Consider the following 19,344-nt stretch of genomic DNA (forward strand, 5'->3'; position numbering starts at 1 on the left):
CATATTTTGCCCAAATTTGGAAAATGTTTTTATTTCTTACTAACTATCAATCTTTTACATAAAAAACACTTTTACCCTCCCTGTTGCAGCAAACCTAAGTATGTTTTAAAACTGATTCTATTTAAATAAAGAATAAATATGATATTTTTAAGCAGACATTTTAGTGTACAGCTCGTGACATCTAAGCTGGCACTTGGCCTATCGCTACTAGTACCTATTTCAAAAACATTATGTCCCGCCATGCGGGTTGCATCAACTGCCCTCGCGACCCATATGAAGGCGCTCAAGTACAAGGGGAGTCAACCCCGTGAGGCAGCGGAAATGTTTGCAGTCCGGTCTTTTCCCTACCTCCACCCTCCTCCCGCCTACACTGCCCGCGCTAGGCCAAGTGCCAGCTTAGGTGTCACGAGCTGTAAATCCAATCAGGCGAATGGAAATTCGCTTAGTCTGCAGGTTTGCTGCGGCGGGGGTATTTTTCTTTAGCTTTGTTGCTACAGGGAGGCTAATAAAGTTAGTTTTTAGTAAAATATTAGTAGCTTACTATAAAATAGACAAATTTGCAAAGTTTGATCAAAATATTTCCAAAAACAAGCAAACTAAAATCCTCCATAAGGATAACATAGAAATTTTAAATTTGCATTTTTTTTTATTTTCCCCTTAACCAATAACCGTAAAAAAGACACATCGGTTCGATAATGGTATACTGAATTCCAAATGTTTTTAAGGGTTATTGTTGAAAATTGTCCTAAAAATTTAAAAAACCATACAGTTTGGTAATCAATTGGATACGATCAAGAACAATTTGTGCAGTTCTAAGGGCAACCAGAGAGTAGGCCTATATGTCTGAGTCTGAGCAAGGCCCCACTAGAAAAAACTAGTTTGTCTAGTGGGGCCTTGGTCTGAGACGAACTAGAAAGATATTGCGGTCAGCGAGGGAATTTGAAGATGGAGCTGGGATTCCAATTTTTTGTGTAAAAATGAATTGTTAAATTCTGATTGTACGGTACTCTTTGTTGTAAAATTTCCATTGTAATAAATTCCTATGTCATCATTATACAGGTAATTTTTTGTTATACATCTACAAAGATAATATCATTCATAACCTTTTAAATGAATAAGCCTACATAAAATTGTCTTCAGTTCCCTACGGAGAAAGTTTACAGTTTGTCGAAAGCAAACTTTCAATTTCTCCAATTGTTATACGAAATAACAATCCGTTCAATATAACATGAATATAAGATAAAGTGTATGTTTTATCTATGATAAAGTTATCGGACACAATGGCAAACTGAATTAATTAGCATGGGGATGACTTTATTATTCTTTGTTTTTTCTAAAGCCTTCTTTTAACAATTGAATTATAACCACTGAACGGCTAGAAAAGAAATCCAATAGATCTATCGGCTCGGCCTTTCCACTGAGAGACTTCGATCGAGTGACAACACTGAACTGACTGACCACCTGACCACTGACTTACTGACTTCCGTTTTGGACTGGCTTGGCTTGGGTGCGAACCACGTGTGCGTGTGGTGAAAATACTAACTTTGTTGTTGTATTAGTCAAAGCTTTAACGCGTGTGGGGAAAATACTTCTGTTTAGTGAAGTTGTTTTTATTGTAACTATGAATCCGCAAGTAGACATCCATCCCGCTGCCGAAATGTATCCGAGTCGACAGATAAACGGGTGCCGAATATACGGACCACATGTGGCTTTCCAAACTTTCACTCCTCCGCAGGGGTCCGAAGTGTTCCTAGCAGGAATACCACCCAACTTTTCACACTGGGAACTATTAAAGATATGCCAAAAAGGGGGTGTAGTATTTAAGCTCCGCGTAATGGTCACCCGTACGAATGATAACAAGGGCTATGCCTTCGTGAGTTATTTAGATCCAGAGTGTGCTGCCCGGGCCAAACCTATCTTAAACGGCTACCACCTCATCAAAGATGGGAAGTTCCTTGGACACCTTCGGGCTACTGATTCAAACGACCACAGGACCTTGATGTTGTTAGGATGTTCCACAAACGTCACAACGGAAGAGGTGGAAGATGTAAGTAATAGGCCTAGATAAGTTAGCCTAACTTAGCCTATTCAAATTATTAACTAGGCTACATTAGGCCTAAATCCTTTGGGCCTAGTCTATTGGGCCGAGTGAATAAAAACAAGTAAAAGAGTTTACTTGTCTTAAATATTCATAATTTGAGTATTTACTTGAACAAAAGTGAATAAGAACAAGTATTTACTTGTACTTGTAAGTAAAGCCTTGCCAAGGAAGTATACCCTCAGAAGCCTATAAATAAGCCTATAAATTTGGTGTGAATAACCACGAGCAAATACTTGCCTAAAGAGTAAATACTTGTTTTTCAACAAGTTATCAGTAACCCATGCTTGTTTGAGTTTACTTGTTGAAAAATGCATGCAACACATTCAGTAGCCTACAGTGTTTTACATTTAAATGATGTATAACTTGAGTGATTTCCGCAAACTAATGCTTGGGGTAAAGATGGAACCTTAATTCAAGAGTCCAAAAAATAGATTCAATTTTTTTTTCATTTTTAACTGAACATGGGACTGTTTTAAGCCTAAAAATAGCTTAAAAATCTCTCATTTGAGCACGTAGTGTTAAAACTTTTCCGTGGCATGGAAGGACCTCCAGAACCTCCTGCAACATTCCCCCCCAAAAATATAGGTCTAGGACTGCCCTTGTAGTGAACGTATGCACATTCAACTATTAAATAGTTTCACACGTACTTCAGCAGTGCTGTTCACTAGTAACAAGTGAATATATATACACGTAAGAGCACATAGGGAAACCCGTTTGAACTTAATAGTAGGGAAAAAAGCAAATTTTTTTATGAGGAATAAGCTGCAAGTATTTACTCGTACTGTGGGTACTTTGGAAGTAGTAAATACTTGCATGTATACCCTCAGATCAGTGAGTATACCCTCTCATTTACCTGATTACCTTCCTCTTCACCAAGACCAGCTTTGCCGGATAGGTTGTGTCATAATAAAAAAAAAGAAAAATACTATTTGATAAATTCTATTTACAATATATATACATACAATCACTTATGGCGGTGGATCAACCCTAATTAGGAAGTAATTACTTGCAAGTAAAGAGTCGCAAGTAAATACTTGCTGTACTTGTTTTTATTCACTCGGCCCGCGGCCCATTGTCTATGCCTAATTGACTAAGTTTAAGCAAATTTCAACTTTACTGATTAGCCTACATTTTTACTAAAATATTTCCATAAGCAGGACATATTTTTATTCACAATTTAAATAACATTAGATTTAACAAGTGCTTAGGTTTGCTGCTACGGGGAAGGTAAAAAGTGTTTTTTGACCAAACCCTAATAGTACTGGTATAGGATGAAATAAATAAATTGGCAAAATTTTATCAACATACAGTACCGGTACAGTACCTACAACCCCTGTTAACCAAATCCCGGGTTAACTGAAATGGTTCTATAAAATAATATACTTAATGTAGGGCTGTAAAATGCTTTGATAACTTCAGTTATCTGGTTTAAGGTATTTTCTAATCCTAACATTTTTGCCTTGTATTTCTGTTAATACTGTTAATACTGTTCAATGAAATGGCGACCATACATAGTAGGTAGGCTATTTTAAGCCAAGTATGAATGGAGATGAGTGGCGCGATCTTGTAGTCTTGTTGTTGTTGTTTAAGGCCGACATTCCTTAGACACAGCTGTTAATTAATTAGCCCATACAGCTAATGGCAACTAAGGGACCTACAGTTTATAGTGGAATCCGAACCACATTCTTCCTTGGAATATACGAATTGGTCTAATTATCAGGATAGTACTGCGGTTAGTCGTAGTAGGCCTACTCACTCGTGCGGACGTTAATCCACACCAGGGAGTATCGCATCCACAGTGCATGCCTATGAATATCCACAATTCGTGACCTCCTAGTAGCTGGATTACAGGACGACGCCACCCGTAACAGTAGTTGAAATAAAACACTAGGAATTATATAGTAGATATTCTCTTAAATTCATTTTTCCTACAGTCACCCGACAAAGTTGGCTTCCTTATACTGTTTATAGTACAGAAAGCTGCTAATTGCTGCATATTTATACTTTGCCGTACGGTTTATACTTTACCGTACGGTTTATACTTTGCCGCACATCAGGATTCCAACGAAACAACACAAAACAGCGTGGTTCCATTATGCACGTAATCCGTGTACACTTGGAAATAGGTTGGCAACACTTAAAGATACTTATACTATGAGCAGCTGATTGACTATTATAACTACGATTTAACCTGTCATTTTGTGTTTATAGTTTCGGTATTTCTGAACTTTCTGGACTTTTCTTTTAAACGTTTTTAAAACCTTCCTACGATCTTAATAAACAAGAAAATACCTTTTAAGCATTTTTTTTAGGCGCGGAAACCACTTCAAATTACAAAAACATACGGAACTATATTCTCAAAACGCGGAGCACATTTCTTGCCGAGGAAAAATAGCGGAGTGATATGGACCGCGGGTACTACTTTCTCCAGGGCACCATTTGTGTTGCCAGCTGAACCTAAAACCGTGTTGCATAGTGTTTGAAAGACTAATTATTTATATGCTTTATAGTGACTGTAGGAAAAATATAATGTGTAACACGAGTGAAAAAGGCCTTTGCTGCACTCGAGATCATTCCACACTCGCCTGCGGCTCGTGCGTAAACATTGCTCTCGTGTGCAGCAAAGTGCCACTTTCACCACTAGTTACACAAATAACTATTTCCTACACACTGTGATGATACATTGGCTATTTTTAGCATAAGTTATGATGGGTTAACTGAAAAATTGGTTATCCGAAACGGCTCTCCCCCTTCAACTTATTTCGGTTAACCGAGGTTCTGTCCATAAACAAGTCAACTACAACACTTTTCATTTTCTCCATAACAATACCGGTATAATGGGAATTTTAAATTTACACTAAATTTTACTAAATTATTTTTTTAAACAATTTAAAGGGGTAAGTTATAAAGGAAATTCAAAAATTATGGGAAAACCCACTTTTACCCCCATAAACCCCTGTTTCCGTGGTCCGATCGTGCTGGTTCGCAAACTCGTTAGAATAAATGTAGGTTTACACGTTTACCAAATTTTAACAAAATCTGATCATTTTTATTTGAGTTAGCCTATTGTGCTAACAGACACATCTATATATATGAACTAGCAGTTACCCGGCGCACGTTGCTGCGCTAACAACTGTTATTTTAAATGGTAATTTGTTCTTTACTATCATAAATTAAAAAAATGTATGCCTATACCGAAACGAAAATATTTATTTGACTTAATTGCCAGTGGATAAACAATGGCCACGTTGACTAACCCTCCCATACCAGCCAGGGAGGAACTGGCTCCTGGTGGAGGCCTTCATTACACGGTGTGGAAGACCCTAAATCGAATCAGGGTCGAGGTACCAAAATGCAAGACAAACATGCAGAAATGGGGTCTCTTACCAGACGAAGAAAACATCTTGTGCGCGTGTGGTGCTGTTCAGGATCCTGCTGATCTGTCCACGCCTAGACCAGTCTTGCACATTAGATGATCTTTTACAAGCGAATGACAAAGCCATATCGGTAGCTAATTTTTGGAAAAGCGAAGTCTGATTTCCGGACACGGAAAGTAAGTACCGTACCATAAGTAAGGATAAACAATGTTTTTGTTTTAATCATTAGGTGAATAAATACCTAGGTAGGTATATACCTAGGTAGTTTTCAAGGTTTTTACCTACAACCACGTGAGCCTCAACATACAGCTGTCCGTGTAAAAGCATGCATTTTCTAAATTTAAACTGGCCATAGTCAGGGATTGCCCCTGTGCCTTATAATGGTGACGCAAAGGAAATCGTAGCTGCTTGTATTCAAAGGGTAACTCGGATTATCAAACCTTCTCAATTCTTTCTAATCAAACATCATACGACTCATTCCCACGCACGGACGCACGGGTTATCCTATGTGGGATTAATTTTGTTTATTTTTAGTTACACATTTTAAAACCTATTTCTATTGCATATATTACATTTTGTAAATATTGTCTATTTTATACGATGTAATGAAGTGTTTAAGAAGACCAGAGGTAAAATCTAGGAAAGGTACTTAGTGATATGAGGAAAAAGCACTGAGGGAAAGACCTGAGGGAAAACACCAGGAAAAGATGCTCAGTGACACGAGGGAAAAGAACTGAGGGAAAGTGCTGAGGGAAAAGTGCCCAGTACTTTCGCCGGGCGGCCGGTACTGGGTACTTCCCCCCACCCTCCAAGCACTTTCTGGCCCTATATAAGGAGCATCCTTGGGGGACTTCGTGAGTTGGGCCTCCGGGCCCGCCCCCACCGGTAGGCGCCACCGGTGGGTCCCTTCCCCGCACTAGAGGCGTGTTGAGCTCGGTGCAACCAGTCCCCCGCACTAGAGGCGTGTTGAGCTCGGTGCATCCCGTCCCCCGCACTAGAGGCGTGTTGAGCTCGGTGCATCCCGTTCCCCAGCACTAGAGCACATTCCGTTCCGGCACTAGAGGCGTGTTGAGCCCGGTGCAGCTGGTTGGCGTGTTGAGCCCCAGCATCCATTTTATTTTTTGTTAAAGTCCCCGGTGGCCAATGGAGCTGCCTCCCGGGACCATGAATCCGTCTGGAGGGGGATTAAGAGGCCCACCTCCACTATGTAAGAAGAGTGCCGTCTAGGAGAGATGGGAGTTGACATCCGTCAGCGTTACTGGCGACATTGCGAGGAGCTGCTTTGCTTGGGACATTGATCCGCCCAGCACTTCTCGGGCAGTCCGCATCCGACAGTCGGACAGGCTACCTTGTAAGGAGCTGCTTCGTTTGGGCTCTGGTTGGTGAGCCGCCCAGCACTTCTCGAGACAGAGGAGTCGACGTCCGACAGCGAGACTGGTGGCATCGTGTGGATCTGCTGCGTTTGGGCTCTGGTTGGTGAGCCGCCCAGCACTTCCCAAGACGGAGCCAGTTAAAGGACTGCAGGAGCTGAGAGAAGGAGAGGACTGCAGGAACCTGCTAGTGGACTGCAGGAGCCGAGAGGAGAGGACTGCAGGAGCCAGTTAGAGGACTGCACGAGCCAAGAGGAGAGGGCTGCAGAAGCCCGAAAGGAGAGAACTGCAGGAGCCGAAGAGAGGACTACAGGAGCCAAGGAGAGGACTGCAGGAGCCGAGAGAAAAGGTCTGCCGGAGCCGAGAGGAGAAGCCTGTAGAGCCGTGCTGTTAGGACTCCTGAGAGCCGTGCTGTTAGGACTCCTGAGAGCCGTGGAGCAAGTGGGAGAAGCCACAGGTTGGGCTTCATGAACAGAAGAGAGTTGTAAATATAGTATATAGTTTTTTTTTGTGTAAATAGTCCTGAAATAATAAATGTGTTGTAATCCATGCAAGTGTTCAGTCAATCTGAGTCCTAAAATCCCCAAAAAGGTCTGAATGCTGTACAAAGGTAAAAACCTGAGAAAGTACGTTACAAACGAAATAAAGGATTTTGATTTGATTTGATTTGATGATGAAATCATCGGTATTCTTGGGATTTCTACTAGCCTATTATAGCCTAAATTATCCTTTAAACTTACCACTGATGATTGTAAGTATGGTGCCATTATTTAAATCGTCAGTCTGGTTCCGTTGCACTGCTTGGGTAGATTTAAGTTTTGCATTAATATTATTGGAGTTCCTTCTTTTAATGACAGTAATGTGGTGGGTTAATTGACAAATTGTGAGGCATTTGAATAGGCTACCTGAGATAGCTCACACGATTATTTTTCACTTAATAATTTATGTTAGATTGTGTGGGTAGAACACACAATAAAAATATTAAGGTAATTTAATCCCTTTTATTGTTGATAACAATATGATGTACAGGTTTTTACTTTTTATCTTAACATTTTTAATAGTTAAGAATTAAAACATTGTTGAGTGCACAGGTGTGCTGCAATTGGGTTTAATATATTTGGACTTAAACAAAAATAAATTAGTTTTCTGTGCTGCATTCTGTGGAAACAGTGTGGCATTATTTCAAATCATGACTAATACAGAATGTTGTGGATTATTCAAACCTACAAAACAGTTGGTGAAAGTAAACATCTGCTTTTGAATTATATTTATTTGTAAACATTGTATCACCAAAAGTCTCAACATTGGTGTAATAGAAAATAAAGTAGTTACCTGAACAGAATAAGGCTTTAATTGACCTAAGATTGTCACTTGGAACATGTTAGGAATTGTGTATAAACAGTCAATTAACAAAAACATAAATAGGAACACATGATTTAACAATTTAAACGTAAAGTAAAGAAGGAAAGGCAGAGTATCAAATATTACAACAATTGGACCCCTTAAAACCCACTGGGGCGGAACTCTTTTGACGGATCTGCACCAAACTTCACACAAACCATCCTTGAATAATGCTTAATAATGGCTGGAAGTTTCATTACAATCTGTCGAGTGATTTCGGAGTCCTTAGGGTACATACATACATACTTCCTCTTTTATAGATATAGGTACGGATGGTGTTTTTGGCCTCATTTAAGCGAATGACACCTCAGTTCGTGTCCACCCTACACCTTAAAACAAAATTTCATCAGTATCTGACAAAAATTACTCAAGGTTAAATCGCGGTGTTGGACACATATAAGTTTATAAATCTAGGCTATATATAGGTAGGGGGCCTAAGTTAAAAATAACATTTTGAACGGATGGTTTTTTTGGCTTCTCTGGGGACATCAAAACGAAAAAGTTAATCAGTCCCTGGTCCAGGTTTTACCATGAGACCTTTGGTAATAGCTTAAATTCCCTATATGGAAAATAAGCTAAAAATGGAAAAATCTGAACATTTTAAAGGAATATTTTAGTGAAAATACAACTTTGAAAGTAAACATTTTCAACATTTAAAAAGCATTGTAACAATACTAACCAATAATGACACCAATTTCTAAACAAATCTGCAGCAAAAGTCGTATTTAAAAAGTTATTTTCAGTATCTAAGTATCTCAATAAGTTAGGCCTACACTCTTTAATTTTGATTGTGAAAACTAATGGGGAATTTAACCTTTTTTAATCTCCATAGAGTATATCAAAATGGAGACTTAATTTTTTACAACCAGTCTCTCCTCTCTCCGATTTTCAGCCAGACAAGATTATTAGAGCTTAAATGAATTATTGTGAACCGCAATTTCACCTATGTCTTCTCTACATGTATGGATATTTATAGGCACGCACTGTGGATACGATACTCCCTGGTGTGGATTAACGTCTGCACTAGTGAGTATTATGACTATCCGCAGTACTATCCTGATACAGTAGAGTCCCGCAAACTCGGCACTCGATAACCCGGCAGTCTGGATAACTCGGCCATCACCTGGCTCAGAAAATTAATAATATTTTGAGTCCGAGTTAAACATGGACTCAAGCCAGCTCAAGTAAAATCATTCACAACTCGTACCAAGGATTTGTTGTACTATATCTGATGACTTAATACTGACTTGTAATATAAAAAAAGGAGGTTAAAGAGCTTAAAAATTGTATTGTACTTATTTTTAACCCTAGTTCCTGATAACCTGGCATTTCACAAACTCGGCACCCTTCCAGTCCACATTACGCCGAGTTTGCGGGATTCTACTGTAATTAGACCAATTTGTTAAAATACCAAGGCTAAAGTGTGGTTCAGATTCCACTATAAACTGTAGGTCCCTTAGTTGCCATTAGCTGTTTAGGCTATTAATTGACATTAATTAAGCTGTTATTAATTAACAGCTGTGTCTAAGGAATATGTTGGCCTTAGTCACTAACAAGATTACAAGATTTGTGCCACTCATCCTACACTCATCTCCATTCATACTTGGCTTTGTATGGTCGCCATTTCATTAAGAGTATTAAAGTATTAATTTAAATAATATTTGTCATCCTTCAGAAAACACTTTGTTGTATCCACAGTTAACATACCTATATTATTTAATGTTAATGATGATAATGTCTTATTTGATTTCAAATGTTTTAGTGACTTAACTATTTTTGCAAATCTTATTAATTGGATGTTGCTTTCAGCTTTTCCGCAAACTTACAACTGATTTGGTGTCTGTCTCAAGAGACTTTGGGATGGGCCAGGCAAGGCCAGTGTTCTTCTTGACTTTTGGTTCAAACCGGAGTGCCACACTTGTGAAGAAGATCGATCTTGTGACACCCCCTCTTTGGGGTCATTTCATCAGACTCAGTTGGCAGCCTTATTCTAATAAGGATCATGTATGTCAGTGCCTCCGGTTGAAACGTGTAAGTTTTTAATTATATTCAAAGCAAGTTTCTTTATTCCAACTCATTCAACGTTTTGTATTGGTATTGCTTTTTGGTTAAAGGATTATTGCGGATTTCCCTTTTTTGACAAGTAAAAGAATAATTTCACAACATTTTAGTATCTGTAATTTGAGCCGGCGTTCAGCAGAAGATAACATTATTTATTTAAACTATCTATAGCTACCCATAAAGATATTAGTAGGCGTACACAGTACACAGTTCTAGTTATTGTTAGCTTGTATCCTCAGACTGTGTGATTTTAATTGTGTTTGGTAGGCAATTTTGAGCATAATTAGCCTATTTAAAGTTTTGTGTTTTTGCAATTTTTATTGTTGTTTGATTAAAACTTAAATGCCCCTAACTTTTGTTGGTTTTAACAACTATGTTTCCTAAAACTGTCTAGTTTTCTAGCTTTCTCCCCATCTGCATTTTTTCATAAATTTTGTTTTGGGAATGGTAAAAACTTTGGTCTAATTACTATTTAACGTCAACCTCTTGTCAGATAAAATAATTTTTTGATAACCCAATGACAATTAAGGCACCAGGGGCTAGAATTGATTCCGCTCAGAAGGGAACCAGCATCCTTCACACTTGAAGGTGAGCACTTAGCCTGTTGCAAATGGACTGTGTATAGATGATTTTTATATTAATTAATTCATCAGATGTTTTTGTTTACATTTGCAATTAGTGTTTTCTTTTTGATTTATTGTTAGAGTTGGTCTTGAATAGTTATGTCTGATTAAAATTGAAGTTTTTTTACTATGTTTTCTTGAGTTTATTAAAGTATATTCCTCTTAGAAGAGTCAGTCTCGCGCTTTAACATTGCCAATTAGCTACCCATGTGGTTTTTCTTTATTATAGGTTCATTCCCACTAAAAACAGGGCCAGATTCCAGATAAAATAAACCTCCTGTTTTACTGTTGTTTGTTTATCAGTGATGGACAATGTTTGCAGTAAGAAAGAAAAGAAATGTGATTGTTGCGAAATGCGGTTTTGTAACAGTAATCCTTTAAAAAACAACTATAATTCAACATCTTCATTAATAGAACTTTAAAGAAAGGGTCTAGCTTTTTTTCTTTCATTATTTTTTGTTTGGGGAAAGTATTGATGGGTACAAAAAGTAAATACTAGATATGTTAAATTTAAGGGTTAAATGATGATAAAGTAAATGATAAAAATCAATAGTTGTATGAATTAAAAGTTGTATTCCAAAACAATGTAAAAACTGAACTGTTTACAAATCAAAAATTAATAATAATAAAACCAACATATGTTAAATATTGGGTCGCCGGAATTTTATCCCCCTGGAATTTTACCCCCTGGGCAAAGCTGACGTCACTATGACGTAGTAACCTGAGTGGCCAAAAGTTTGTTCGCGGCCGGAATTTTACCCCCGCGGATTTGGAAGTCTAATGAAAATAGTCAGAGCGTGATTAATTAGATTAGCGATAAAAACCGGAATTTCACCCCCTGTCCATATAACTAGCGTTTAGGCAACTGAAGATGTACGGGCCGGATTTTTACCCCCCGGAATTTTACCCCCGGAATTTTACCCCCCGGAATTTTACCCCCTGGCTGATTTTAGAAATTGAATGATTGATTTTCTTATTTCTGTTTTTAATTAATTGTAAACATTTCATTATTTAGTAGCCTATCTTTATTTATTTATTTTGTAATCTCAACTAAGTAAACAGAATTCGCTGTTTTATTTTGATCATATTAACCAACAGTTGGCTTCAAAGATCGAATCCTGACACTCGAATCTCAAAATTAATATTAAAACCCTGTTCGATTAGTTAATGTTATATATAAATTAAGATAGGATACTTAATAATAAAATGTTTACCATTAAATTAAAACTGAATGACAATAATTAATCATTCTCACTAATTTATATCTGGCCAGGGGGTAAAATTCCGGGGGTTAAAATTCCGGGGGTAAAAATCCGGGGGGTAAAATTCCGGGGGTAAAAATCCGGGCCGTAGATTCTAGGTTTTTATAATTTGATGTGTTCTGATTAAACTCACAACCGTGAAAATATATGTTTAATTCCGCATTTAATCCATCGAGCTGATGTCGCGAAACTCAAAAGTTCGCGGCCGGAATTTTACCCCCTGGTTTGTGACGTCACGTTTGCCCAGGGGGTAAAATTCCAGGGGGATAAAAATCCGCTACCCCTAAATATTTAGTTAAAACAACTGTCTTTTAATATGGTGGTAAATACCACAAGGAAGAGTAGTCACTACACACTCCCCCCCTAGAATGAGTCCCTCACTTTAAGTGAGGAATTATTTACCACACGAACAAATCTCGATCTTTGCGGTTTGCCTGCTGTGGGAATCGACTTATTTTTATTGTTTGATTGTCTTGTGATTTTTCTTTCTTCTTTGCCTTTTCCGGGAATATAGTCTTCAAGAAGAAACGCTGGTTTCAAACAGTCAGTTGAAACTTTTGTTTTTTTTTCCGTTCAATTTCAAAACAATGTAAAAACTGAACTGTTTACAAATCAAAAATTAATAATAATAAAACCAACATATGTTAAATATTTAGTTAAAACAACTGTCTTTTAATATGGTGGTAAATACCACAATGAAGAGTAGACACTACAATGAAATGGTTTAAAATCTGGTAATTTTTTTCTGACAGTAGCCTATTAAAACAATCCATATTATATTTCATAAATATTGCACAACTTGAAGTTTTTATGATTATACTCATATAGGGTAGTAGCCTATATTGTATAATAATTTTTCAGGAGCAACAGTTCTTTCGTCAAATGCTGCTGGAGTTACCGGTGTTGCAACAAGATCCAGCCAACCCTGTTGGTAAGCATACAACTTTATACCTCCTTTAGTAATTAATGTTAGGATTACTGTATGAACTTAAGAGTGTTATATCTATATGTGTTGTGAGAAACTTAAAATGTACCATATAATGATTTACAAGCATTACCTAGGAGTGGACCTTGGATCATGGCTTGGAGTGTTATCATCTAATTTTCCCCATAGTTGTTAAAATCATCCAAACTTCTGGTCAGAAAAGGATCAGAATGTTTACATTTGTAGTTGACAGAGCCGATTTACCGAATAGGCAAGATAGGCATGTGCCTAGGGCGCGAGGCAATTGGCTTTTTTGGGGGGCGCCAAAAAATGGGTAAAAAGAAAAAAAATGTGGCCGTTTTTGCATGCAATCGCAGTAAACTGATAATCCCTTGCGGCCGTGTAGACAGCTTAACAGTCTCCCATAATTGCGGCAAGATGTTAATAATTCCCTGCGGTTGTATATACATCATCATCGTCCGTCTCCCGCGATCCCGGCAAAATCCTGACTATTTGGTAATCATCTCCCGCGGTCGTTTGGAGATCATCATCGTCTTTCGCGAATGAGACAAAATTCTGATCTTTCCCGTGGTTGAGTGGACATTATCATCGTCTAACGCGATTGCGGTAAAATTTTGATCATACCTCGCAGCCTTGAAGAGTAGACATCATTATTGTAACTCCCGCGATCCTGTAGTCATAGTAATAGTTTACCATGGTCGTGAAGACATTTTAATCGTCTCCCACGGTCGTGAAGACATCGTAATCGTCTCCCGCGGTCGTGAAGAGATTGTAATCATCTCCCGCTGTTGTGAAGACATCGTAATCGTCTCCGGCGGTCGTGAAGACATTGTAATCATTTACCGCGGTCGTGAAGACATTGTAATCGTCTCCCGCAATCATGTAGAAATCATTATCGTCTTCTGCGATCGTGGCAAATTTCTGACTGTTTTCCGCGGTTTTGTGGACATTATCTTCGTCTTCTGTGATTGCGGCAATATTCTGATCATCCTTCGCTGGTCTGTAGATCTTATCATCGTCTCGCACGATCGCGGTAAAATCATGATCATATCCCGCGGTCGTTTAGACATTATCATCGTCTTGCACGATCGCGGTAAAATCATGATCATATCCCGTGGTCGTTTAGACATTATCATCGTCTTGCACGATCGATGCAATATTCTGATCATCCTTCACGGCTCTGTAAATCTCATTATCGTATTGCACGATTGCGGTAAAATCATGATCATCTTTCGCGGCCTTGTGGAGACATATTATCGTCTCCCGTGGTCACGGAAATGTCACTGTTGTCATGCGCCATCGCGGTAAATTGATAAATTCTAGGTAGAAATACAAAATTCACACATAATTCCCGGTTCAAACAAATTAACGCTTAGTTCCCGGATTTCCTGGTTGGTGGTCACCCTGTTATAGGTATATTGCAAAGGGGCGCTACTATTTTAGTTGTGCCTAGGGCGCTGATATGATCAAAAACGGGCCTGGTAGTTGAAACCATTATACCCAAAAGCTCTAAAGACTCATTCCAAGACTCATCAATAGTATGGAAATTCATAATTATTATACCCAGTATTATTGTGGTTTTATTTTGATAAATAATGTTGTTAAGTTATTTGTTGAGTAATATTTACTCTGGTTTGTCGTTAGGCAATGAAGAGAAATCAACCTGTGAAAACACCCTTCTGAATCCCCCAGTCGGAGGTCCGCAGGGAAATTCCTGTAGCTTGGAGAAATCTCTCGGACTTGCCATGCAGTCTTTAGCCACGCTGGGTCTGATATCAGGTTAGCTGTTTTATCATTCAATCATTTGATTTGTTATAATTTTGTTTAATTATAAAAACAAATTGAAAAAAAAGTTTAAAGTTAACAAATTTCAAGGTAAGAATTCTTATATATCAGTTTTTTGAACGAGGTTATTTAAAGTATTAACTATCGTAATGTGTTAAAAAACAGCACTTCAAAATTATTTAATTATAATTTTTTTCAGCCAACGCGCAAAGTAACCTGAACCTGCAGCCCGGAACAGGCTTATTGCAGCAAAACCGGCTTTTCGCAACTCCTGTCTCTCCACTAAGCATTTAATTTTAGTAAATTTCTCATATAGGGTATTTTTTTGTTTAAGTATGTCTGTATTATGTTTCTGTTTCTCCTGTCCAGGAGGTAATTTGATAAACTAAGTATACCCTCGATTGTTATACAATTAGATAATCTATCATCAGAGAACACATTAAAACTAATAGTCTTAAATAGGCCCCAATTAAGGAATTCAATTGGCAGGTATGTTTATATTGTATGCATTGGCCTGCTAGTGTATTAGCTACTTTTTTGTGTTTAAAGTTTAAACCCTGGTCTTGTTAGTATTATGTCAACCTTTCCTTAGAGAACATTATTAGTAGCCTAATGACAAATGTTGCCAGTGTCTAATGTTGATCATGTTTTGGATTGACCAACAGCCTTCAGATTTGAGCAAGAACACTACAACCACCAGAGGCGGAACCAGGACTGGGGGGCACACTTAAATGTTTACATATTGGGTATACAAATCTTTACCATAGGTAATAGATATACCAATGAAAATGAGTGAACTTTATGAGGGTTCAAAATCAAACCCATTTTTGAAGTTGGGTTCGGTATATTGCTATTTGTAAAAACCTGAATTTGTGAAAAACATTTTGGTCTATTGGTTGACGACAATAATGATGTCCCCGCGATCGTGCGGGACGTGAAAGGAGACTTGAAGATTTTGCCGAAATCGCGAAATACAATGATGGTATCTTTGCAAATTGGAATCGTGGTAGGTGTTCAGGGTATTGTCCGAATCACAGGAAACGATAACGAGTCTTGGTTTTCACGGGGATGTTCAAGATATTTCCAAAATCGTGGTAGACGATGATAATGTCTTGGCACCTACTGAGTTGTTCAGAATTTTGTTGCGATCGCAAAAGACGATGATGTCTTGGTGTTAACGGTAGATGCTCTTAAATCTGCCACGACCACGGGATAAGATTATGCTAGATATAGCCGGGTTGTTCCCGCCATTGTTGGAGAGAATAGCATTATCTACATGATTGGGGGAGATGTTGAAGACAATTTTAAGGTTAAATCCTACTGGTTTGTAGAGGCAAATGTATTGATTATCATTTGTTCCCTTTTATTTTTAACCGTTTTTAAACTTTTAACAAAAAAAACTATCTATTAGAAAACCAATAGTATAATTTGCCCTAAAAAGAAATTGAGAAAATAATAATTAGTCAACACGCATAAACCTCACAAATAAGAAACCCTTGACTATAAATATTGGGTATATATAATCAATTATGAAACAAACTCAAAACTAGCTTCAAAATTTACAATAGAATGAAAAGATTACATACATACAACTTAAAGTTAATGCCAGACCCACTGATTATACAACTAAACTTTAAGACAGGTAATGTAATAAAGCTTAGAATATCAGTTTACGGTCACACCGGATTCAATCTAGCTATTACGTGTTAGGCCCATTCGATAGTTAAACATTTTTGATGCCCCCGGCTGGATCAGCCACTGACAACCACTTGGTTTCCCAGTCTCGACTTTTTAAATGTTCTTAATTTGCCTTGTTTCTAATAGATTGCAGTAGGCCTACCTCAATGTTTATATAAGAACTAATTTGAACTAAATGTCTAGATGAGAATCCACTGCCTGGACAATCCGCCTCTTCTCTGCAAGGAGGACCAGTCCGTGAAGGATTCGGTGACATCTTGCCAAGTGAACAAAAAGGGATGAGGTAAAAAAGATTTCTTACTGTTGTTTATTTTCTAACCTATCTCACAGATGGTCATGGTTGGAATAAACCATTTCAATTTTAAAAGTTGCCCACCTAAAAGCTGAAGATAAGGGCGAATTGCGCCGCTAAATGTGTGGACTGATAGCAATTACAGATTTCTGTCAAGTGCCCAGGACCTGCTATGCATTTAAATGCCCCTCGGACCAATATTGTTTCCACCCCTGGTTAAAGTTACATTCCTATAGACCTTTATTAAAAAATTATTTCAGACATTAACTTTTTTTAGGAATTTTCTTGGTTTTATAAATTTGTTATCTTTATTTATGAATCAATTTTTATAAAATAGTGAGCTCATGTTTGTGGGACTGAAACAAAACAATCCAACCTGCAGAAGAGCCCTCTTGCAAAAAAAGCATGATCCGAGACTACCTGTCCCTCGAGGTACTCTAATCAAAATGTAATTTATACTACCGGTATATCAATAAAAGTCATTAATTGATAGCTAGGTGTTACCTTAGCAATCCTATTTTGTAGATCCGGAATTCATTTCGGACCCGAAGGTCCCTATGGAAACTCCCCAACTTGGTGGGGGACATAACATTTTTAAAAATAATATGTTGAAATTAGCGTTTTTATGCTATTTTGAGACATTAATATAACAGACCTAGCTTGATAATCCAGAGTTTAAAGTATTAGTTTATAAAGTGGCTTTATGTCCGTCAATGGGGTCAGGTCAGGTTGCTTAGCTGTAAAAAACACATTTAACTGTATTTTTGTATCCATGCCAACTTTTCATTCATTTATAACACCCGAAATGTGTGGTAAACTATTTTGAAGAATGCCTGATTACTTATGCTGTAGAGTAGTTTTGTTTGTTACATTATTGTTAAAGGCAAATGAAAACAAAATAATGTCACAAAAAATATGTTTAAATTAATCTATAAGTATAAAAGAGGATGTTTGTATATATATATATGTTTGGCAGTGATAAACTCAGACACCGCTGAACCGATTGCCACGAAACTTGGTATATACGTGTAGAATTTCATGGAATAGGTTTATACACCATCAATTTCGTGATCCGTCCAATCGGCTCCGCCCCAGTGGCTCTGGAGTTTCCCATGTTAACCTTATGAGAAATGGAATTAATGAATCTTAACAGCTGTTTCAATTAAACAAGTTGGTTCTGTTCTATGATGTTCAATAGCATTAAAGTTACAAGGATTACCAACAGGGTGCAGCACTATTATTTCTTTTACATTTATGACAACAGCTAATTTGCAACCAAAAGGTGAGTGAGCATAGCGAACGAACTTCAACCTGGAGGCGAGTTAGCTTAGTGAACGAGCTAACCTGAAGGCAAGTGAGTGTAGTAAACGAGCTAACCTGAAGGCAAGTGAGTGTAGTAAACGAGCTAACCTGAAGGCAAGTGAGCGCAGCGAACGAGCTCCAACCTAAAGGTGAGTGAGCGTAGTGAACGAGCTCCAACCTAAAGGTGAGTGAGCGTAGCGAACGAACTTCAACCAGGACGTGATTGAGCCATGCGAACGAGATCATCTTGAAAATTAAGAAGTTAAACGGGGCAAAGCCCACAGGTTACAGTTAGTTCATTATATAGTACTACACAAAGTTGTTAGTTTATACATAATACTGCAAGAAATTGGTCTGTTTATTACTACTGTTGGAATTTTTTTTTATTGAAGAAATAAATCAGAAACTAATGAAAAATTTATAACATGTGTCAAAAAATGTCATGAAAAATCTGTCTTATCTTACTAATTTTTTCTCGTACTAATACAATTTTTCTTGGATCTCAATTTTTATACCTTATCCTGGCTTCAAGGGGAGGGGGGCAAGCCCCCCTGCCCCTCTCTGCGTGTGCCCATGCTTTCAGTGTTTCGCAAATGTATGTAATACAATTATGATTACATGTAAAATGTCTACAATTGATCGTTTTTTGTTGTTTTTTTTTCAGATTCTAAAAGTTCCTGTCATGGTGAATTTTGAACTACGTAGATAAACAGGCCTATATATTCAATATTAAAAATTTTTAGAGCAAGTAATATAGTCTAGAATTTTCAGAAGTGTGAGAATTAATGCTCTGCAATTTGACAGATTGTGAAATGAAGTTATAAACGTAATTATTTTATGTATTTGATTATTTTAAGCTGTACTCTTTTCAAGTACTGTATGTATTTTATGTTTATTGTATTCTCTGATCTATATTTTAATTCTTTTAACCATGATAATCCATGTATTCTTTTAACTTTTAACATATTTTAAATAAAAGTGATCTTTACCAAATTGATAGTGTCCAAATATATTTTTATTATTATCTTTTATGACAAAATTGCATACAATGTAACAAAATTACTGCTATAAGTAATAATATTAAATGTTGTTTGCCTTATAAGGTGTTTTAAAATTGCAAAACATT

At 37.4% G+C, this 19,344-nt stretch overlaps 1 protein-coding gene across 1 annotated transcript; it reads left to right on the forward strand.

Moving 5' to 3' along the window:
* Positions 1–1,508: 1,508 nt before the first annotated feature.
* LOC129001250 (probable RNA-binding protein 46) lies at positions 1,509–19,031 on the forward strand. The gene is made up of 6 exons (XM_054428483.1): positions 1,509–2,047; positions 10,059–10,280; positions 13,057–13,126; positions 14,786–14,920; positions 16,808–16,907; positions 18,883–19,031. Exons 1-6 carry the CDS (start codon positions 1,622–1,624, stop codon positions 18,887–18,889), a joined length of 960 nt encoding a protein of 319 aa, XP_054284458.1. The 5' UTR covers positions 1,509–1,621; the 3' UTR covers positions 18,890–19,031.
* Positions 19,032–19,344: the final 313 nt, after the last annotated feature.

This window comes from Macrosteles quadrilineatus, unplaced genomic scaffold (assembly GCF_028750875.1).
Source record: "Macrosteles quadrilineatus isolate MER2022 unplaced genomic scaffold, UCM_ALF_1.0 Scaffold_8__2_contigs__length_117827958, whole genome shotgun sequence".
NCBI lineage: Eukaryota > Metazoa > Arthropoda > Insecta > Hemiptera > Cicadellidae > Macrosteles > Macrosteles quadrilineatus.

Bases quoted from the DNA above. Each gene is read 5' to 3' on its own strand.
- LOC129001250 (XM_054428483.1), top strand. From the start codon at position 1,622: ATGAATCCGCAAGTAGACATCCATCCCGCTGCCGAAATGTATCCGAGT. The intron at 2,048-10,058 runs GTAAGTAATAGG...TGTTGCTTTCAG, and splicing joins CAACGGAAGAGGTGGAAGAT to CTTTTCCGCAAACTTACAAC. The intron at 10,281-13,056 runs GTAAGTTTTTAA...ATAATTTTTCAG, and splicing joins AGTGCCTCCGGTTGAAACGT to GAGCAACAGTTCTTTCGTCA.